This window comes from Bactrocera latifrons, unplaced genomic scaffold (genome assembly GCF_001853355.1).
Source record: "Bactrocera latifrons isolate USDA-ARS-PBARC rearing strain unplaced genomic scaffold, ASM185335v1 scaffold_198, whole genome shotgun sequence".
In the NCBI taxonomy this organism is placed as follows: domain Eukaryota; kingdom Metazoa; phylum Arthropoda; class Insecta; order Diptera; family Tephritidae; genus Bactrocera; species Bactrocera latifrons.
The window spans coordinates 567,198-584,929 of record NW_017535496.1 but is presented as its reverse complement, the minus strand read 5'-3'; the positions used below and the strand labels follow the sequence as shown (position 1 = coordinate 584,929).

Here is a 17,732-nt window from a genome sequence, read left to right as displayed (position 1 = left end):
TTGGAACCGCATTTAATACAACAATCTCATTAACTTTGCGTGGGAAAACTTGAAAGCTTTCTGCGCAGACTAATTCTTAGAAGTGAAGTCTTGCTTCKCCTTCTTTTTGAAAATATATCTAAATTTCKGTTCCTGCGGTSCAAACACATTCGTCAAAACTRCATTAACGTACCAAAAAAATTTGCTGGTTTTGAAAACACTATCCTTTACTATCCCTTAAGAAAGTTTTTAGTAATCTTCTTCAATAAACTTAGCCACTTGGGTAAAATTTCGTCATAACCTTAAATTAAACATTACTAAAACTCYRTTTCCTATCATCYATTACAGAAATGGTCCGGTTATCGTAYCGCCAATGATTAAGTTCCTCATACAGTTGACACACAAGAGTGATCGCAAACTTATAACTATACCGAAAATCATCAGTATCACCAACAATTTACTGGCCAACAATGCGGTGCTCGATTGCGCTGTGCTCGCACTGAAATCGCTCTCTTACGAGATCTTCTTCATGCCGCCCGTCGGTGGCAGTGCTGCACTCAATACGTTAGCTGATTATCGGGCACCCTTCCAAAGTCCCGTTACACGTTCGCCGGTACAACAACGTCGGCATGCTGCAGAGGAGTCGGCCGCCGCTGCTGCCGCGGCTGAAGCGCTTTTGGCGAACAGTCGCGAATTGGATACGCAGAAGGAAGTTGTGTTGGGCATGTTGGAGAAATTCGTGGATGCCACTGAGTTGCAACATGTTGTGGCTTTGTTGTTGTTGCGCGAACGTTGTGCCCAGCAAATGGATGGTGGCGCTTTTGCGCGACGCATGGAAGGTGGTGATGCCGCTACGGTGGAGCGGCAGAAAAGCAGTTGCATTTTGGAATCAACGCGATTGCARGATCCCGGCGTGGTGTATGCTCTCATTTGCCGCGCCATGTGYGATGGACGTTTGGGCGTGCACAACTGGCGCGACTTTTACACGCTGGAGTCGTGTTTCAAGAATTATAGCAAATATGTGCTGGCGGATAGCAAGAATTTTCTGGCTTTGCTGCAACTATTTTTAACGGAGGTGAGTACAGAGTTTCATRTYTCTATATAATCGGTTGTCAAAAAARKYCTKSMGKWWTTYYTYCSGKAWTTTTWWTKRAWTTTYMAWTKKTYMWWAAAWTTTTTTTTGATGAATCATGCTCAGCTCTTGACCGATGCTGCGGCTGCTACTATGCCGGTATCTTTCGACCAATTCAGCGATTTTATCGCAATTTTCGACGACAGGCCTCCTGGAGCGTGGCGCATCTTCGACTACCTCTACACTAGAACGAAAACGTTGAAATCATCGTTGTGMGGTGGAAATGGAAACTGTATCGGGTCCATAAACTGCACAAATTTTATTGGCGGTTTGAGATGGATTTTTGCCTTTATCGTAGTAGTACTGTAAAATATGCCGTATTTTCTTTATTTTGCTCATGTTTGCGACGCTATAACTCACRAACGACTTAAAAGAAACGACAATCAACGACAAACACGTGTTAGCGCGTGAAATGAGCTTTCCAAAAAGGTATAAMATGATCCGATGTGATGAAAACTAGAACCACGCGCTCTCAGAGCCAACTAGCGAAAATACTGCAAGACTTTTTTGACAACCTAATATTAATGCGAGTTATTGTGAAAATTAAGTTGTCATAATATAAGAAATGCAGAAGTAATTATATAGAGAGTGATTCTTAGATATCCCTAGTGATCGGTTCTGTAATTGAATCTCCCTCTCCTTTGTATCTATTTTGTTTAACTTTTGGAATTTAATATTATCAATAAAACCTACGGTTTAAAGTTGGTTCCCCTTAAGCTCAAACCTCTTAGTGTAGTCTAGTCGTAACATATGGTACTAAAATGGAGCGAGATTCAAAGAGATCGAAGTTTACTTAATTTTCAAGGATTAAAGCTTGGAAATACTTTCATATGTAGATTCTCTTATTTGTTTTTTATTTCTTTAATATAGTGGTATGGTTTTTCACGAATAATTTGTAGATATTCTTCGTACCAGATTCGGCAATTGTATTTACCGCAACGCTCAGATGAAGGTGAGTCTCTTCGGAGACGATGATTTTCTTAAAACACTCGTTATCGTTTTCAAGTTGCTCCAAGGCGAAATCAGCAAATTCACGACGTTTACGGTGCTCCAATGGTTTCAGTGCTTGACTGAGAACAATTTTATACGAATGCAACAACAAATCCTTTCTTAAAATCCACCAGGTTCTGATTTGAGGCGATCCCAATGCGTGACAATGTCTTGGAATCGACGAATTGCGGTCTTCAGCAATACTTGCCTAAACGGCAGCAATGTTTTCATAACTTCGAGTGGTCTTTATCTTATTGGCAACATTATATATATAAAAAAAAAATGTAGGATGAAAAAGATAATGTYTCTGAATTTCAATAATATCCCATAGAGTTCTGCCGATATTTTCTGTAAAAAAATCTGCTATATGCACTGAGCTCCATATTTTCGATATCTGGTGACTTGAAAAGTTATGATGCGATGTCGACTATTTTAACCCGTTAAAAGGCATACCTTAGAGTCATCGTCCTGAAGTTTTGTTCTAAGAAATTCATTGGTACTTGTTTATATTCTGTAAAAAGAAACAATCTAATGGGATTTAAAATTTTGATACATATCAAGCAGGCGTAGTTTTTGTACACTTTCACTCATTTCCACAATCTAAATATGGATATCGGGAGAATAATACACGTACCTTGAGTTTTAATTTTTGATAACTATAAAATTTATCCGTACCAGAGGGATATACCTTTTCAAGATGTACAAGTATACAAAATTTCATCAAAGTATCGTAAGATGTACTCAAGTTACTGGAATTCAACTAGTCATCCTATGCATATATATCTGGCTTAGTTTTAGATGGTACAAAGAACCGTAAGTGAGTAGGTAGGCTATCTCTTTAACCTCCGACTATTGTTTTCTCTCTGTACCACCCCATGCTTCTAATGAAGTTTATCTGTACGACATGTTTTAATCCTTATAGTTGCGATTCGCTTGCTATAGGTATTTTCTACAAATCTTATTATCAAGTGTTCCTAGTCTATTGGCATGTGCGCCAATAGTATTAGCATACCTTTTGCAGGTTTTGCAGGTTTATCGTAAAATATGTGGGATGTAAGATCCCCTAAGAGGTCATGAGATTATTTCATTATCTCTGACGAAACCATTAGAGGCTTTAGTAATTTCAAAGCGTTTTGGATATAGATGGATACTACATGTACATTTCCTTGCTTGTAAAATCGTAAAATCAGAAACCAGTAAGGGTTTCTTTAATTGCTGAGATCTGCGCTGATGAACCCGGTAGACGGAAAACAATTTTACCTTCTATTTTTGAGGAAAAGACACCACTTCCGATACGTTTATTTAGTTTGAACCCTTTCGTACCCATTCGTCCCTGTCCACCTGCTCCTTTTTCATTCTGCTTTGAGAGGTTAAATTTTTGGGGATAAAGGACTGTTAGATGAACAAAAAAATGGACTTGTATGTATTAATATATTTGAGTTGTATTGTATGTCAMAATTTTTACAACCCGATACTTTCGTCTATTCTTCTAAAAATAGTATTGAGAGTACTTTTTGTTTCGATACTGCTCAGCAGTACATAAAACTACCAAAAAGCTAATMGACTCATATTAGAGTGGATCGCAAGTTTTCCCATAAGAGTTCATTTTATTTGTATTGGAGGTATTCTGAGTAAAAGTGAACTTAGTAAAATTATATTTGTCAGCACAGGACACTTGCAATTAAGACCCCAGCTTCAAAAATTTAAAATGTGGATTCGGATAAAAGGATGCTGGAACATGTTCTTTGTGAATACCCAGCCTTTAGCCATATGAGACGCGATATTTTCTCTGGCGCCCAACTTAAGAGCCATTAGAGGCAGCTGGTGAAAAAAATATCACATTTTGTATCAAGCCAACGGAGTTGCTGGAGAAGGCTTAATTTGATTACCACTCTGGTATAAAACGGGGCTAAGCGCGGCCTTCTTGGTTATGGGGCTCCTGTGTCTCTCTTTTCAGTGAACCAAACATTGAATTTCTTGAAGTATGYAGTGATTTCAGTATTAGGCTTCAGAGTACCGGCATATATTTTTCAATTTAATCCTAACCTTTGACCGAGAATTTTGAATTATATCAAAAACAATATATTTCTTTGAATTATTTTAGATCTTTAAAAGCACAAATTCTTTTACAAATTTCTATATTTTTTTCGGGCAATAATTTCTGAAAATCACTGATTAAAGAACACCCACCCCAACGCACAAAGCTTCGGCAATTTGGTGTATTACCCATTCATAGCGATCGCCACGAGAAATCCGCTCTAAYAGTCGTATTTCCGTCGAAGCTTGTATTTATTAAACTTTACAACTCTTTTAAAGCTGCGCAAAGCTATCGATTTGGTGGTAAAAACGCGTACAAAAAATGATAACAGAAAACTATTTTAATACAGTTTCCCAATGGTGTTCCATAGTCGCCAGTGCGGCTCGTTGTTGCCAAAGACTGAACACACTGATTTCATGATTTTACGAGCTTTTGCTATGTTGCATGCTAAATATTGCACATTAGTTGTTGTTGTTGCACGTACTGGCGTTGTTGTTGGTGCATGCACGCAGCAAGCGCTAAGCCCCAGCATAAGTCACAAAAGAGCGCGCGAGCAAACAATCTCGCTAATGGAAACCGTAGTGGCGTTCATGATGGAGCCAATGGTCATGTTGGTGATGGTGGTGATGTTGGTGGTGTGGACGGTGTGTAGCTGCTGTTGGCCGCTAATACACACAYACATGCATTTAAAAGCATAAAAATAAACACATTCATTCTAGATTTTGTGGAAAAGTATGAAAAAAATGTTTACTAAATACATATGTACGCAGAAGTCCATGTCCTCACACACACACACACACGCACATATACAGCAGAAATGTTTCGACCATATTTTCATTGGCGTATCCGTACAATCACTACAACGATTTGTTACTGTTGACTTAATGAAAATTTCGCACCGACGTGATTTCTTTATGAGTTTCAACAAAAAATAACGGAAAATTCCATCCTTAAATTTCCACCAGACATAGACAAATAATCAGTTCAGAATGATCATGCAAGTTTTAGGTTAATGAGTAAGTTTTTATCATAGAGCAAAACAGTCGAATACCAAATTTGAGGGTTATCTAACCGAAATTAGATAAGAAACCGAAGAGCGGTAATTCGAAATTAGTAACCTTAGACTCTTATAAAAGATTGTAACTTCTCTAATCAGCTCTGCAGCTCGTATTATTTACTCCAGCGGTGTTTTAAAGAAGTTACAGGGAGTCTGCTTGTCTGAAACCTGTGTGTCTATCTTCCTGTCACGGGTCTTACGTAGGGCGTAGAGTCAAAATCTGCTCCATTGTAGATTTTCCAGATGATCTAAAGCCACACTGATAAGTTCCAATCAGTTTGTTAACGGTGGCCTTTAGTCTTTCACACGGTACGCTCTTTAAAATCTTATATGTGTTGTTGAGTAGGCTTATCCCACTGTAGTTGACGCAGGTTGTGGGGTCTCTCTTTTTGTGGATTGGGTACAGCACACTTAAATATCAATGCCTTCGTCCGAACATATTTTACAAAGAAGCTGATGCATACTCCTTATCAGTTCTTCGCCGCCGTATTTGAATATCACGGCTGACAACCCATCGAACTCCGCCACTTTGTTGTTCTTCAGACGGGTGATTACTATTCGAATTACTCTAAAAAAATGTGTTCCAGCGTCTTTTTCATGCCTACTTTACCGCATTTGTGACCTAAGCCAACAACCGTCCTTTCGAGACTGTGTGAGTAGTAAGTATTCGTATTTTCCTTCCGTTTCTTGCACCTTGGATATCCTTTAGTCATTTCATCTCATTCTGATCCGTTTGTCAGCCCTTCGAAGTATCATTATACATCACTTTTAGCGCCTTGTGTATTTCTAGTACTTTTTCGGTAGCCAAACGCATGACTTTTATGACAATTTGATCAGCTATTTCTTTTCCATTGTATATGCAGCCGCTTTCCGGCACCCATATGTACTGCCTCCATGCTTCTAAGATCATTTTCCGTTGCAATGCGATGTGAGGGTATTGCTTCATTTGCGGCTTGGTTATTGACTTTATATTGAAGTTCTTGGCGGGTAAAGCTTCCGCCTGCAATGTACTGCAGTATTCCGGCAGTTCGAAAAGCCGCTTGAGACTAGCTTCATTCAATAAATCCCGAGGTCTACGTTATCAGCCATTTTTGATCCGTCTAGTTGTTGGAAACTCGGTTATCCTTTCATTAATCAAGCCACATATCAGTCTAAAAAGGTTGACATCGGTTTTCTGAGAGTAAATGCAGGTCTGGTATCGAATAGGTCTGCCATCAGAGAGCCGTTTGCTTATCTTGCTAAACAAAGCAATCACAATCGAAACGATGAAACAGACATAAGGAATTCACCTTAATCGATATTAGATTAATGTATCGAAAAAGCAAACTTAAATTAACAAAAACCAACATTTCAAACCGCTTTTAAGTACTTCGGCTTAAGTATTTGTGTGTGTGTGTGCAAACAGGACAGCAATTTAATTTCATAACGCAACAGGACAAGGGCAACAGATGATTCATGGATCACAGCGACCTTCCTCAATGGCGCCGACGCCATGCAACAACAGGCATTACAAAAACAAAATTACAACAAAATTGTGCAACAGCTTTCGCATGTCTTTTGCTCGCAGTGACAGTCGCTTTTAAAAGAGCCGAAAAGAAGAATCACGTTAAAGGATTTTTTTAAATACACAAAAACCGAAGGCAACAAAGCAAACAACAAAAACAAAACAAAAAACACCATAGAAGCGAAATTCATTCATATTGCCAACGGATTAAGCGAAGAATACGAGGATACGCTTTTGTGCGAGTCTGCAATTTCGCTTTGCCGCTGCGCTCCCCATTGCTTTTGTGCCGCCAAATTTCCGCAAAATAAATCAAAAACATTTACGCCACTTGACGCGCCGTTCAAAGCGAGCGTAAAGTGAAAATMCAAATACAACAACAACAGCAAATATGCGGAGTGAAATAACGCAAAGCGAAGTGTATCAAAAAAGAATACTCCCTCCCCCACTAAAAACTAAAAGAAGAAACGCACTCACACACACACATATGCATACAGAATAAAAGAAGTCTCCGAACAAAGGTGAAAAGCGCAAAAGTGCTCGGCCGACAATGGCTTAATGCCTCAGCTGCTGCTTTCAATGCGTGCATATGTGTGCATTCACCCACACATGTATACTCTCAAAAACCATGTGCATAAACTCAGATGTTGGTATTAATTGCACCAAGTAAAGAAAGTGACTGGTAACTAGTATTTTCTTTTATTACTTGGCGACTAGTTTAAGTTTTAAATGATGATCTTCGAAACCTCGTGTCAGCTCGAACAAGAGTCTAGAAGTCTAGATAAACCTGATAACGTAAGGAACACAGCTTCTTAAGATCAAAATATAGGGAATTTTTAATATCATTCGAACGAACATTCCTTGGCATTTATTTTTTGAAGATTATCTCTGTCAAAGGTTGATCGTGTCTGCGCTGCAGTTGGTCCATCCTTTGAGTCCAATTTTCGGTGATTCGTTCGAACATTTCGACTGGTAAGTGGTTATAGAGACAATGGTTGGTCATTATGTTTTAAAAATAATTTCGGGCAAGTGAGCGCCGGACTGAATTTTCGATTACTTTTTGAAGCAATTGTTGCCGTATGTCAGTAATAACTCGCCGCATATTATCCTCCAACATCCCACAATTTAGGCACGAAAAAGTCATTAATCATGACACTATAGCGTTCCTCATTGTTTGTGCCATTATGAACGGCWTCTCAATAAAAGCTTGTGCATTATCATCACTTCAAATGCGACAATTTTATCTCTTAAGTTCTTTGTGATTTAACCAAATGTGAGCTTTTTCGCTGAAGAAAATTTTCTTGAGATGCGTCGTGTGAACCGAACCACTATTTCGGTAATAAATTTGCACGATTAGCGAACGTTGTTCCGGARTAARTCTRTTCATTATRAAATGTTATTGAAAGTCAAACTGAATAGCTTTCAAAAATACCAAGTTCGAATAAAGTATTGCCTCCTTCAAAATCAGACGTTTCAGTACACGATTTCGTCTTGGCAGTCCTTTGTAATTTGTTAAATGAAAGGCGAGTTGAAGCACTAGAAGTCCATACAGTCTGAGACAGGTTAAAGTTATARACGAGATACATGATAGGGGAATTACTATCGCTGAATGACCATTTAATGCCGTTTATTAGTTAAAATAGTAGTAGAACTCATAGCATAGTATTATAACCAATTATGTGCTGCCAACCTCAGCTGATTTAAATTTTTCATAATTTATTTATTTTGTRTTAAGACATGGCCTCTCCGGTTACATGGTATGTAATATATTTATTTGGTAAAGTATCATGCTTCCTATTGCTAGTTTTCTTCCGTATATGCCTCAATTGTTACGGAAAATGTGCTTTTTAGTAATAAATTAACGCCAGCGCCATCTAGCGGATGTAGTACTTTCTTTGACATAATAAATTTTTTTCGAATTTGAATAGAGCAAACGTTAAATATATATTTTTATTACTAGCTTGGGTGCTGGTAGATATTCCGAATGTCAGCAAAATCGAAGACAAATATAGTGTTTTGTCAGTATCTTCCGTCTATCGRAAGAACTCAGTAATCCAAATTGTATAAGTATTCACAAAATGTCAAGTCGTTTTGTAGAAGCACAGTTCTACAACAGGTTTACATATATACGAAAAACTCTATATTTAATATTTGAAAAATAAAAATTTGCTACCAAAACATGGCACAACACATGAATAACCGTAACATGAACACACTCYGAGTGACCTTATTGCCAAAAACTGTCCAAATCGAATGAAAAATATACAAGCTTCTACCGAATATGTGGACCGTGTTATCTATACTTGATGTTTGACCGAAAATCTGACAGATTTCTAATTGAATTTCAGAAAAAATCCCTTCTTGATAACAGTATGGGTTTAAAGTGGTCAATACGGGTGAAAACTCGTATTAGAACCCATAGAACTAACAAGCCTTATGTCCTTGAAGATCCTGCCCCAGCTTTAGTCCTTTCAAGTTGCAAAAGTTGTAAATGTTCGGTTGCACACGCACTTTGCCCCTCCGCTCTTTTTGATGTTCTTTTAGGTTCTTTGATTTAGGTAAAGGCAAAAATAAGAAACTTTAATCTAAAGTTATTTGATGTATTGGCTAGCATGGAAGATTCTTTCCAAAAGTTGAAAGTTTACTTTATAAAATTAGTATGCGATCCAAAGGGAGGAATTTATATGTATATTTAAATGACTAAGAGCGCAAAAAAACAAAATTTTTTTGGTATTTTGTTTTGAGAATAATAACACAGAAATATGCTCAGAAGGTTATCGGGCGCGCAGTGACGTACTTTACGTAAATTATGTGTAAAATTTCCAATAGCATCTTATTTTTTTTTTACTATGGCTATGACTATGCCGAAAATATTTAGTAGGACTCTGAATTGTAGGCAACACTTAAGCCGAATTGCTTTTCACACTAAAATAAAGTGTTGCCTACATTTAGGCTTATTTAGTTTTAGGGGACAAGAAGTTACATAGTGAACTGAGCGAGCTTTATTGCTATTTAAAAATAAACTAAAAAACTTATGAAATCAATGAAGTGGAGCTCCACTTACCAACTGACTCTTAGTGAATGAATAGCATGCWAATTTTGGACCACAGCTTTTCTTTAGTCGGAAGACCGCATTTACCGCAATGTAACGCTATGTATACATATGTATATGTGGAGGTGTAAAAATGCGCCAAATGTACTCCTGTATGTGTATGAATATTTAGCGGACGCAAAAGGTGTGGTGCTTGGTGCATCCACTTTTAAATCATACACTCCAACTGCTAGCGAGTCGCTGTGCGGCAGGATRTATGCAGTTATGCGCGTTTTTTGTAACCGTTCGTTTGGGTGTGTGTGTGTGGCAAAAACTAGCGAAAAGAAGTTGTGAATGAGCTTCAAGTTCAATATGAAATCAATGCGAGTCTGGCGGAATTGAGTGTGTTTGTGTGGCACTTGTGCGGTATTGCATACTTTTAGGCGTGCAGAAAGGCGTGAAAATCGAATTGTCTGTGGGGAACAGTGGGCTGAAGCGACTTCAAAGTCCATAATAATTCCAATTTTGTCGATACATTTTTATATAATTATGTGAATTATCTGAAGAAAATTTTGCTTCACAGCTTTCTATGTATTTTTCAACAACCGTTATTGAAGAATTTATGACTTTTTTGCACATCTATTAGYTATGCTTCTTCTTCAACTTATCTTCTATAGAGAAAAAAAAATAATTTCTCGCTTTCCATTTTTGCTATTCAAATAAGCACCTCGCGCCCACGGTGCAACGGTAATGATAGCAGAAAGCTTCGTGTGAACGGAAGTTAAAGACAACAAAAGTTAGAAGTTTCAAGTGAATAACATACAATGGAATATGAGTTCACCGGCAATGAGGCAGCCTTACATGCGCTCACCTCACCTCACCTAACCTCACCGCATCTCACCTGTCGCTCSTTTAGAACCCGAGGCCAGTTTGAAAGTCTTAGCACTTAGCTTGTATGGGTGTGATGTATGTAGATGCACTTGGAGATTTAACGAGCTCGATAAGATTTGAAAAAATCTAGTATGAATAAATATGAAGTCTGCAGATATGCACTCGTAGTGGTTGTGGCAAAATAAAATCAAAGAGTAAAGACATGCAAAGCCGAAAATGTCTGTTGAAATATGTACGCAAGCTTGCCTTCTATTTCGGAGCTTCGAAACTTTATGTGTCTGACTGAGAAAGGGTCTGGTTAGGACAGCTTCATTATTGAATGCACTTCACTTCACTTTGCTGTTGTAACTTTGCATAAATTGAGCATAATTCGCATTTAAGACGCTTCCAATGACTGAAGTCATCAATAAATTAAATTTCTATTCTTATTTTTTGTAAGAAAGTATTAAATTTTGTTGACTTTTAGTTTCGAGTAGCGGCTTTCGGTTATTATAGAGTTTTCGTTTTGTGGTATTTAATATATTGAGTGCMGGTCAAAGTTTACGATATATTGTGAAAAAATAGTTCCATCTCTCAGGGATTATGCTGTATCGCCAAGCTCGTATCCAAAAGCACCGAAGAAAAGTACGCTGGCTTTTCCCAACACTTCGTCTGCTGCTTTTGAGCTTTATCTAGAACTCATATTAGGTATTCAGAGCTCGCATTAGATATTTAGAACTCTAACATTAGATATCTAATAGAGCTTCGCAGTTCTAAAGACTGGAAGGAGTATCTAAATTAGATATCAAGTCAAACTGAACTCAGATCTGACATTACTAAGTAGATCATCAGTAGATCTATGTATAGCGTAACCGCCGGCCAGTATATCCTAAACTAACCTAAGAGATTATCATAATTGCTGCTATACCTTATTTTGTTTCCCCACTATTATGGGTTGTATACATTTGAAAACAGTTCCAACTAAAATAAGTAATTTCAGTTGTTTTTCTTAAGTTTTTGATGTGATTATCCGTACAGCAGAAACCCAGTCAGTTTTTCAATGCTCAGTCTGTCACTGCGGTTCGTAACTTCGGTGGTCTTTCAAGTATAAGAGCCCTTTTCTTCAATGTCTGGTTCGTAGCCCTCCGTAAGTTAAGTTCTGGTTAAACAAAAGTTCTTTATGAAGGAAAAAATCTTGGTAAAGATAGCCAGAACTTATSTCACAGTTGACTATTAGCCAGACATAGAGAAAACAGCCTTAAAGTTTCCGACACCCGGTGCTTTAATCATATAATTTTCAATGCTTCGTAAATATCCGGTATTTTATCGAGAAACCCAACTGAAAATATATATCGAATTCTGAGGCATGACTGTAAATATATTATATAGATCAGAAACRAAATTTTAGAATGTCCGAATGTTAACTTTCAATCTAGTATGTCCTTGATAAAATTTTGTATAATCGGTGTAATACTCAAGCTCGTTGTTTAGTGATAATTTTAAGTCGTAGGTGCCAATGTATTTCATGAGTTATGCATCCACTCCAATAACAGAGCTGTTATATAGGCCCTTAGATCGCTGACAGTGAGCTCAATGTTAGTCAAGGAGGACATGACCTCACTAACTGTACAATAAATCTACTCCATATTAAACTTTTTTAGGAGCATGGTCTTAGCGGATTCGTTAGAATTCGCAAGAAATGATATCCTTACTCAAATCCCATCAGTATGTGCTCGGTAAACGTTGGTCAGCGACATGCGAAAGCATCTGGACCCGAGGRGAACTGAAAAGGTCATGTTCCTTAACAATGTTCACATGACCKCAATAATAGATKTCCTAACTGGACACTGTCCTTTGAAACTAATGGGGTAGGGCTAAAAAAAGGTGGGAGGTAAGATGAAGCATGTTGGCTGTCACTTTTGATGAACCTGGCGAGTTGTTTGAAATTTTGAAGTTCTGASAATCACGACAGACAGGCGTCTCTAGCCGTCCAAAGAAATCAGCCTATCCTAACATATACCATACAATAGCTGTCAAAAACATCTAAAGGTACTCTACTCGGTTATTAGAAGACTCAAGGTCGTAAAGTGTATATGGATGACTATATCTCCCATAATTAACTGAAAGTGAATTATTTACATTGTCTGAAATAGTAAGAAGAGTCTTCTATATTCAGGGGACTCCTCATCGCCCTGAAATGTTWTTAATGCCTCAAGAATAAATTTCGTAGCTAATAAATTGAAAAGAAAATATTTGAACCTSATATCTTGGGCTTGATTCATATTTGTATGGTATTTCCTTTCAAGTCGGTATCTTGATCTTGAATCTCGTTTCAGGTAGAACGTTTGCCTATTACTGTGGAAATCTAGGGTGCCTTTTTTTGCAACCTTATCATCTGTACAGCTTCTTGTAATTCCGCTGTGGCCTGGCAGTCCTATCACAAAGCCACTCGATGCTATTGATAGCAAATTAGGCCCTCTTTGACCAGCCCTGAACGCACTGTTAATGAGTTCAAGGCTAGTATAGCCGCTTATGCTATCTGCGTGAATGGTCACTTCTACATTAATGACTGCAACTTCGGCCTGGCAGTCGCTGAAATAGTCAGAATGTCTGAWGCTAGAGTTGATAGAGAGCTTCTGACAGTCCAACTTCCTTACCCCCAAGCTTTGACTCATCCGTACAKCATTCACAACTCCCTCGCCGGCATAAATGTATAAAAAGAGCCGCCAGAGTTCGGTTTGGCGACTSCATGATCGAAGCGATCCGATATGAAGTCAAAGTGTGTGAGGCTGAGTGTATGTGTTGGTGTTCAGCCACGTGCTATTTTAGGAACCCATCAGCAGCTATACACCTTCCGGCGATGTCTACGGGCACTATGTGCAATATGGCTTTMAGTGCCATGGTTCGAGTGGTCCTTATTTTGAAATCTCGTATCAAGAGCGTTCATTGAGTTCCTTTGCAAGTGTGGTATTTTTTAGAGCACTCCCCCACATAAAAGACTCCATAGAACATAATGAGCTTGACTATGGTGTCGTGGAGCCAGAGGACCACTTTCGGTGAGAAACCCCAACTTTTGCCAATGGCTCCTCTACAGCTCTTCTATATTCGGCTTCCTATCAAGRAAGAGTTCTAGATATTTGACTGTATCCGCCGGCTGCAGACGGATATCTCTCATTTGAAGCAACGGTGCCAYCGGGATCTTGTATCTACTAGTTAATAAAACCAACTTGGTTGGTAGCCTTTGGTGAGATCTTTTACGGCTACCCAATTTATTACGACGCAAAGATACCCCTACGTCAATTCGTAAACGGTACTCTGACACTTTCCTTTAACCATCGTCTGCATAGGCAATCATTCGGGAGCTAATATCTTCAAGTTAACAACCAGGATCCATAGAAGAGGAGAGCAAACTCCACCTGTGAGGCTCTCCTACTCACATTTCGTCGAGTAAGTGCGTTTCCTAATTTCGTTTCAATCACTCTGTTGCACAGAAGACTGAAAATGAGGTGCTTGAGGTTTGATTCAACACCAAAAACGTCCAGAAATGTTATGACTGCTTACCGCTGACGTTATTGAAAGCTTCCTCTATATCAAGGAAAATCCCAAAAGTGAATTCCTTAACCTTAATGACCTTCCCAAGCCATGGCACGGCAGTATCCACTGACTTGCCTTTACACTAAGCATGTTGGGCTYCTGATAAATGGTCCCTCGGAAGGTGGCTCCTTATGCACCAGTCCACCAGTCTCTCCAGAGTTTTTAGTAAGAAAGAGGAGAGGCTTTACTGTAGCCTCACTTGTATATAATTGCGTTTGATCGATTTATTGCCCATACATTTTACTAAGTTATTTTAGTTTTAATAGTGACATACATATTTACTAGATTGCGCGGCTCTGAAATAATCCCCAGAGCACAACTGGCTTTGCAACTAAAATTGTMCTCTAAGTTATTGGCATTAAATATTACATAAGTTCCACTGTGGCAGTTATGCAACCATTAGGGCTACAAAATACAAAAACACTTGCATATATGTATATATATATATAAAACATGTGATGTTGTTGCTTTATACATTTATGCAAAGTAATAAAAACTTATTGTATTTACAATTCTGTTTTTTCTCTCTCCTCTCTTCATTGCATGCACGCACACCAACACCCAAACGCAATCAAAATCAACAATCAACAACTGTGGCAACACTAACGACAACAACAATAACAACAACTGCGCTGATGATGACGATGATGACAACAACTTTGTAAATGCGGCTGAACTGGCCACGCAAACACTCACACACCGACACACACACACACACACACACCATTCACTCACTCGCAATGTGTGCGCACACAAACCTAACCGATTTGAAATGGTAAATGGTGAATGCTGAACGGTGCATGGTGAATGCAAATTGCMAATTGCAAATGGCGAATGGCAACAACGAAAAGGGCGTGGAGTGCTTTTCCGCCTTGGCGCATGCAACGATCATACTGGCGAATGTAATAYTTAAAACTGAGGAAATTTATTTAGTAAATCACATCAAACTTTATTTGAAAAACCATCCGGCGGTGGAGGAGCAGGAGCGCCAACGCGCGCACCAACAACGCATGCAACAGCAGCAGCAACAACAGCAGCGCGCGACGCTCTGGCTGCTGGACGGCCCATCGACATCTACAGCAGCGGCGCGTGCAGCCGCCAACGCGCTCAGCGCCACAGCAGCCGATGCGGGTGCGGGTGCGGCGTCGACGTCGGCGCCGGGGGTTGGCATAAGTGAAATTAACTATTTCGCAAAAGTTTTATGCGAGAAGMTGGAGCATTGCTTTGACGCTGTCGCTGGCACTGACAACTCGCCGMCCTCTGGCGATGCGGCCTACAGTCGGTTGGTGTGCCGTTTCGTTGCCGCTTTGCATGAGGTCTGCTGTCGGTCGCGCCACAAGGACGCGCTGCAATCAGTTTTTCGTTTGGTCCTGGCCGAATCGGCTTTGCTCGATAAGTACTGTAATTTCCTGACGATGGATCWGTGGCGGCAGCRTRCGGATGCCGACKGGCACGTCGGTGCAAACGCCGCCAKKRATGAGGATGATGCTGTGTATGARTGCTGTAGGACGGTGTCGTTGGGGCAGGCGCTGCAGCTGCAGCTGGAAGTCTTGAAACTTTTGTCGGCCATGAAATTGTTAGATCCGGTGGTGATGTTGCAATTGCTAAAGCAGCAAAAACAAAACGCATTACAACAACTACAACAACAGCAGCATGCACAGCAAATGGCAACCAATAAGGAGCGCCTGAAGTGGTGCGACAACATGCAGCGGACACTTCTGAGTGAAATTTGCCAGCAAAATGTAAGTGCCCCAGCTAGTGCGCTGATGATAACTGTTAACAAAGGCGCTGGGAGGCGCCCRTATGCGTGGTCGGCGGTAGCGAGGGACSCGCGCGGACATGTGCAACACAGTTTGTATGCGAAAAAGTGTGCATGYGTGCGCGCTCMTGACTTTGCATGCGCTTGTRTGTATGTGCATGCCYGTGTGCGTATGTATGTGTRTGCCATCCCCACTTTTGTCACTTGTAGCACATTAAATTAATTTGAATTCTGTTCAAATTGTGTTATTCACAGTCCTTCGGCTGGTTCCTCTGCCCTCTCTGCCTACAGTAGGCAGTGGCAGTCGCATACATGTAACTATGTCAACTGTTGAACCCGTTATTTAGCGCAGCACAACTGCGTCTAATAAGTTTTAAACACTTCTGCTCGTAAAAGTTGTAATTTTGTGGCTTTTGCTTGTGATTTATGCGCAATTGAGATGCGGTCTCGTGCCTGCCTRCGCTTAACTTGGCTCATGTTGGAGTAGTGCTCGTGTTAAGAAAGTGCTGATTTCGTTTGTCTACACAGCAGTTGAACTAGCCGCAGTTAAATGTAGAATTTTGCTACAATCATAAGCAGATTATGGACTTTTATGCAACAAGCGATTTAGTATTTTATTTCGGAAACTTTTATTCATACATACATATTCCAATACCTGGTTTTTAGGAACAAGTTTGAAAATGTTGATATTTTCCATACTTAAGACTGATGAGGATGGAACAAGTATGGGTCATTATGAGACCACTTTTGTGACGTCTTTGCAGGTCACCAAAACTCCCCCCCTCTACGGAACCGTCGCTCACTCTAGGACCACATTTGCTTCAGTGTGGCGTTCATTTTTCTCATTGACAGATTTACATCTGCGCACCTGCGTCCAGGTCTCGCTGCGTAGAAAGATTTCTTGTTAATCACCCAGTTTGCTTCATTCTCCAGCATGGCGCTGATTAAATTTCCCGCGTTTATTGGGCCAACCAGTTCTTCTACGGCGGTGCGTTCTCCTTGCCGTCGTCTCTRTCGTGCCGTTGTATAGGCATGATGGCTCTTCGAATTTTCCCATCCTGTGGAGGTGCTTTTTGAAGTATCCGTGATCGGACAACAGTTGAGGGGAGCATTACCGCTTATAACTAATATTACATCGCCTGACACTGTTCGGTAGGCTAATGCAACTCTCAGATCTGCGGTGCGGTCGTCGACATTAGGAGCTTCCTCTTTTCTTGGCTGCTAAGTTGGGAGATARTTTTCGTTGCCTTTCTGCGGCGTGCTGGGTTTGTACCCAGAAGGTTAGTCAGAGGTGCAGACTTACGCCTAGGTATTTTACTGCTTTTTGAGTCCTATTTTGAGCGAGAATATCCCTACTTATTTCGAGGAGTATGAGCTTATTTGTTTTTTTCTGGTTGTGTGAGTCAAGCCACGCTTGCGTCCATATTATGACATGATCATCTTCGTGYTTCTTCTGTGCCTCTTGCTGTAATTACTGCTGCTATGTCGTCCGCGTAGCTAATTATGTACGATTCGTTTGTCATTTCGAGTTGTAGCATAGCATCGAAGCAGTTGTTCTACAAGTCTGAGCCTAGAATGTATCTTTRTGCTGCTTATGACGYGACCGCTARCAGTTTTCTGTTACTAARKTAGYTYCGCAWCACAGCTCTGAGGTGTTCGAGGATTTTTTCCGACAGTGTCAATCATATCCACCCACCTAGCGCTGTTGAAGGCGTTTCGGACAGCTAAAGTCGCCATCCACCCTGTACGGCCTCTACACTTTCAATGACGCATTTTACAGC

General features: G+C 39.9%; 1 protein-coding gene across 1 annotated transcript in view; it reads left to right on the top strand.

Moving 5' to 3' along the window:
- Positions 1-327: 327 nt before the first annotated feature.
- LOC108967748 overlaps positions 328-17,732 on the top strand; it is a gene marked incomplete at its 5' end in the record, with an annotated part of 93,876 nt that continues 76,471 nt past the window's right edge. The window contains 2 exon segments of the mRNA XM_018931358.1: positions 328-1,054; positions 15,044-15,934. Coding sequence (XP_018786903.1) covers positions 328-1,054; positions 15,044-15,934 — 1,618 coding nt within the window.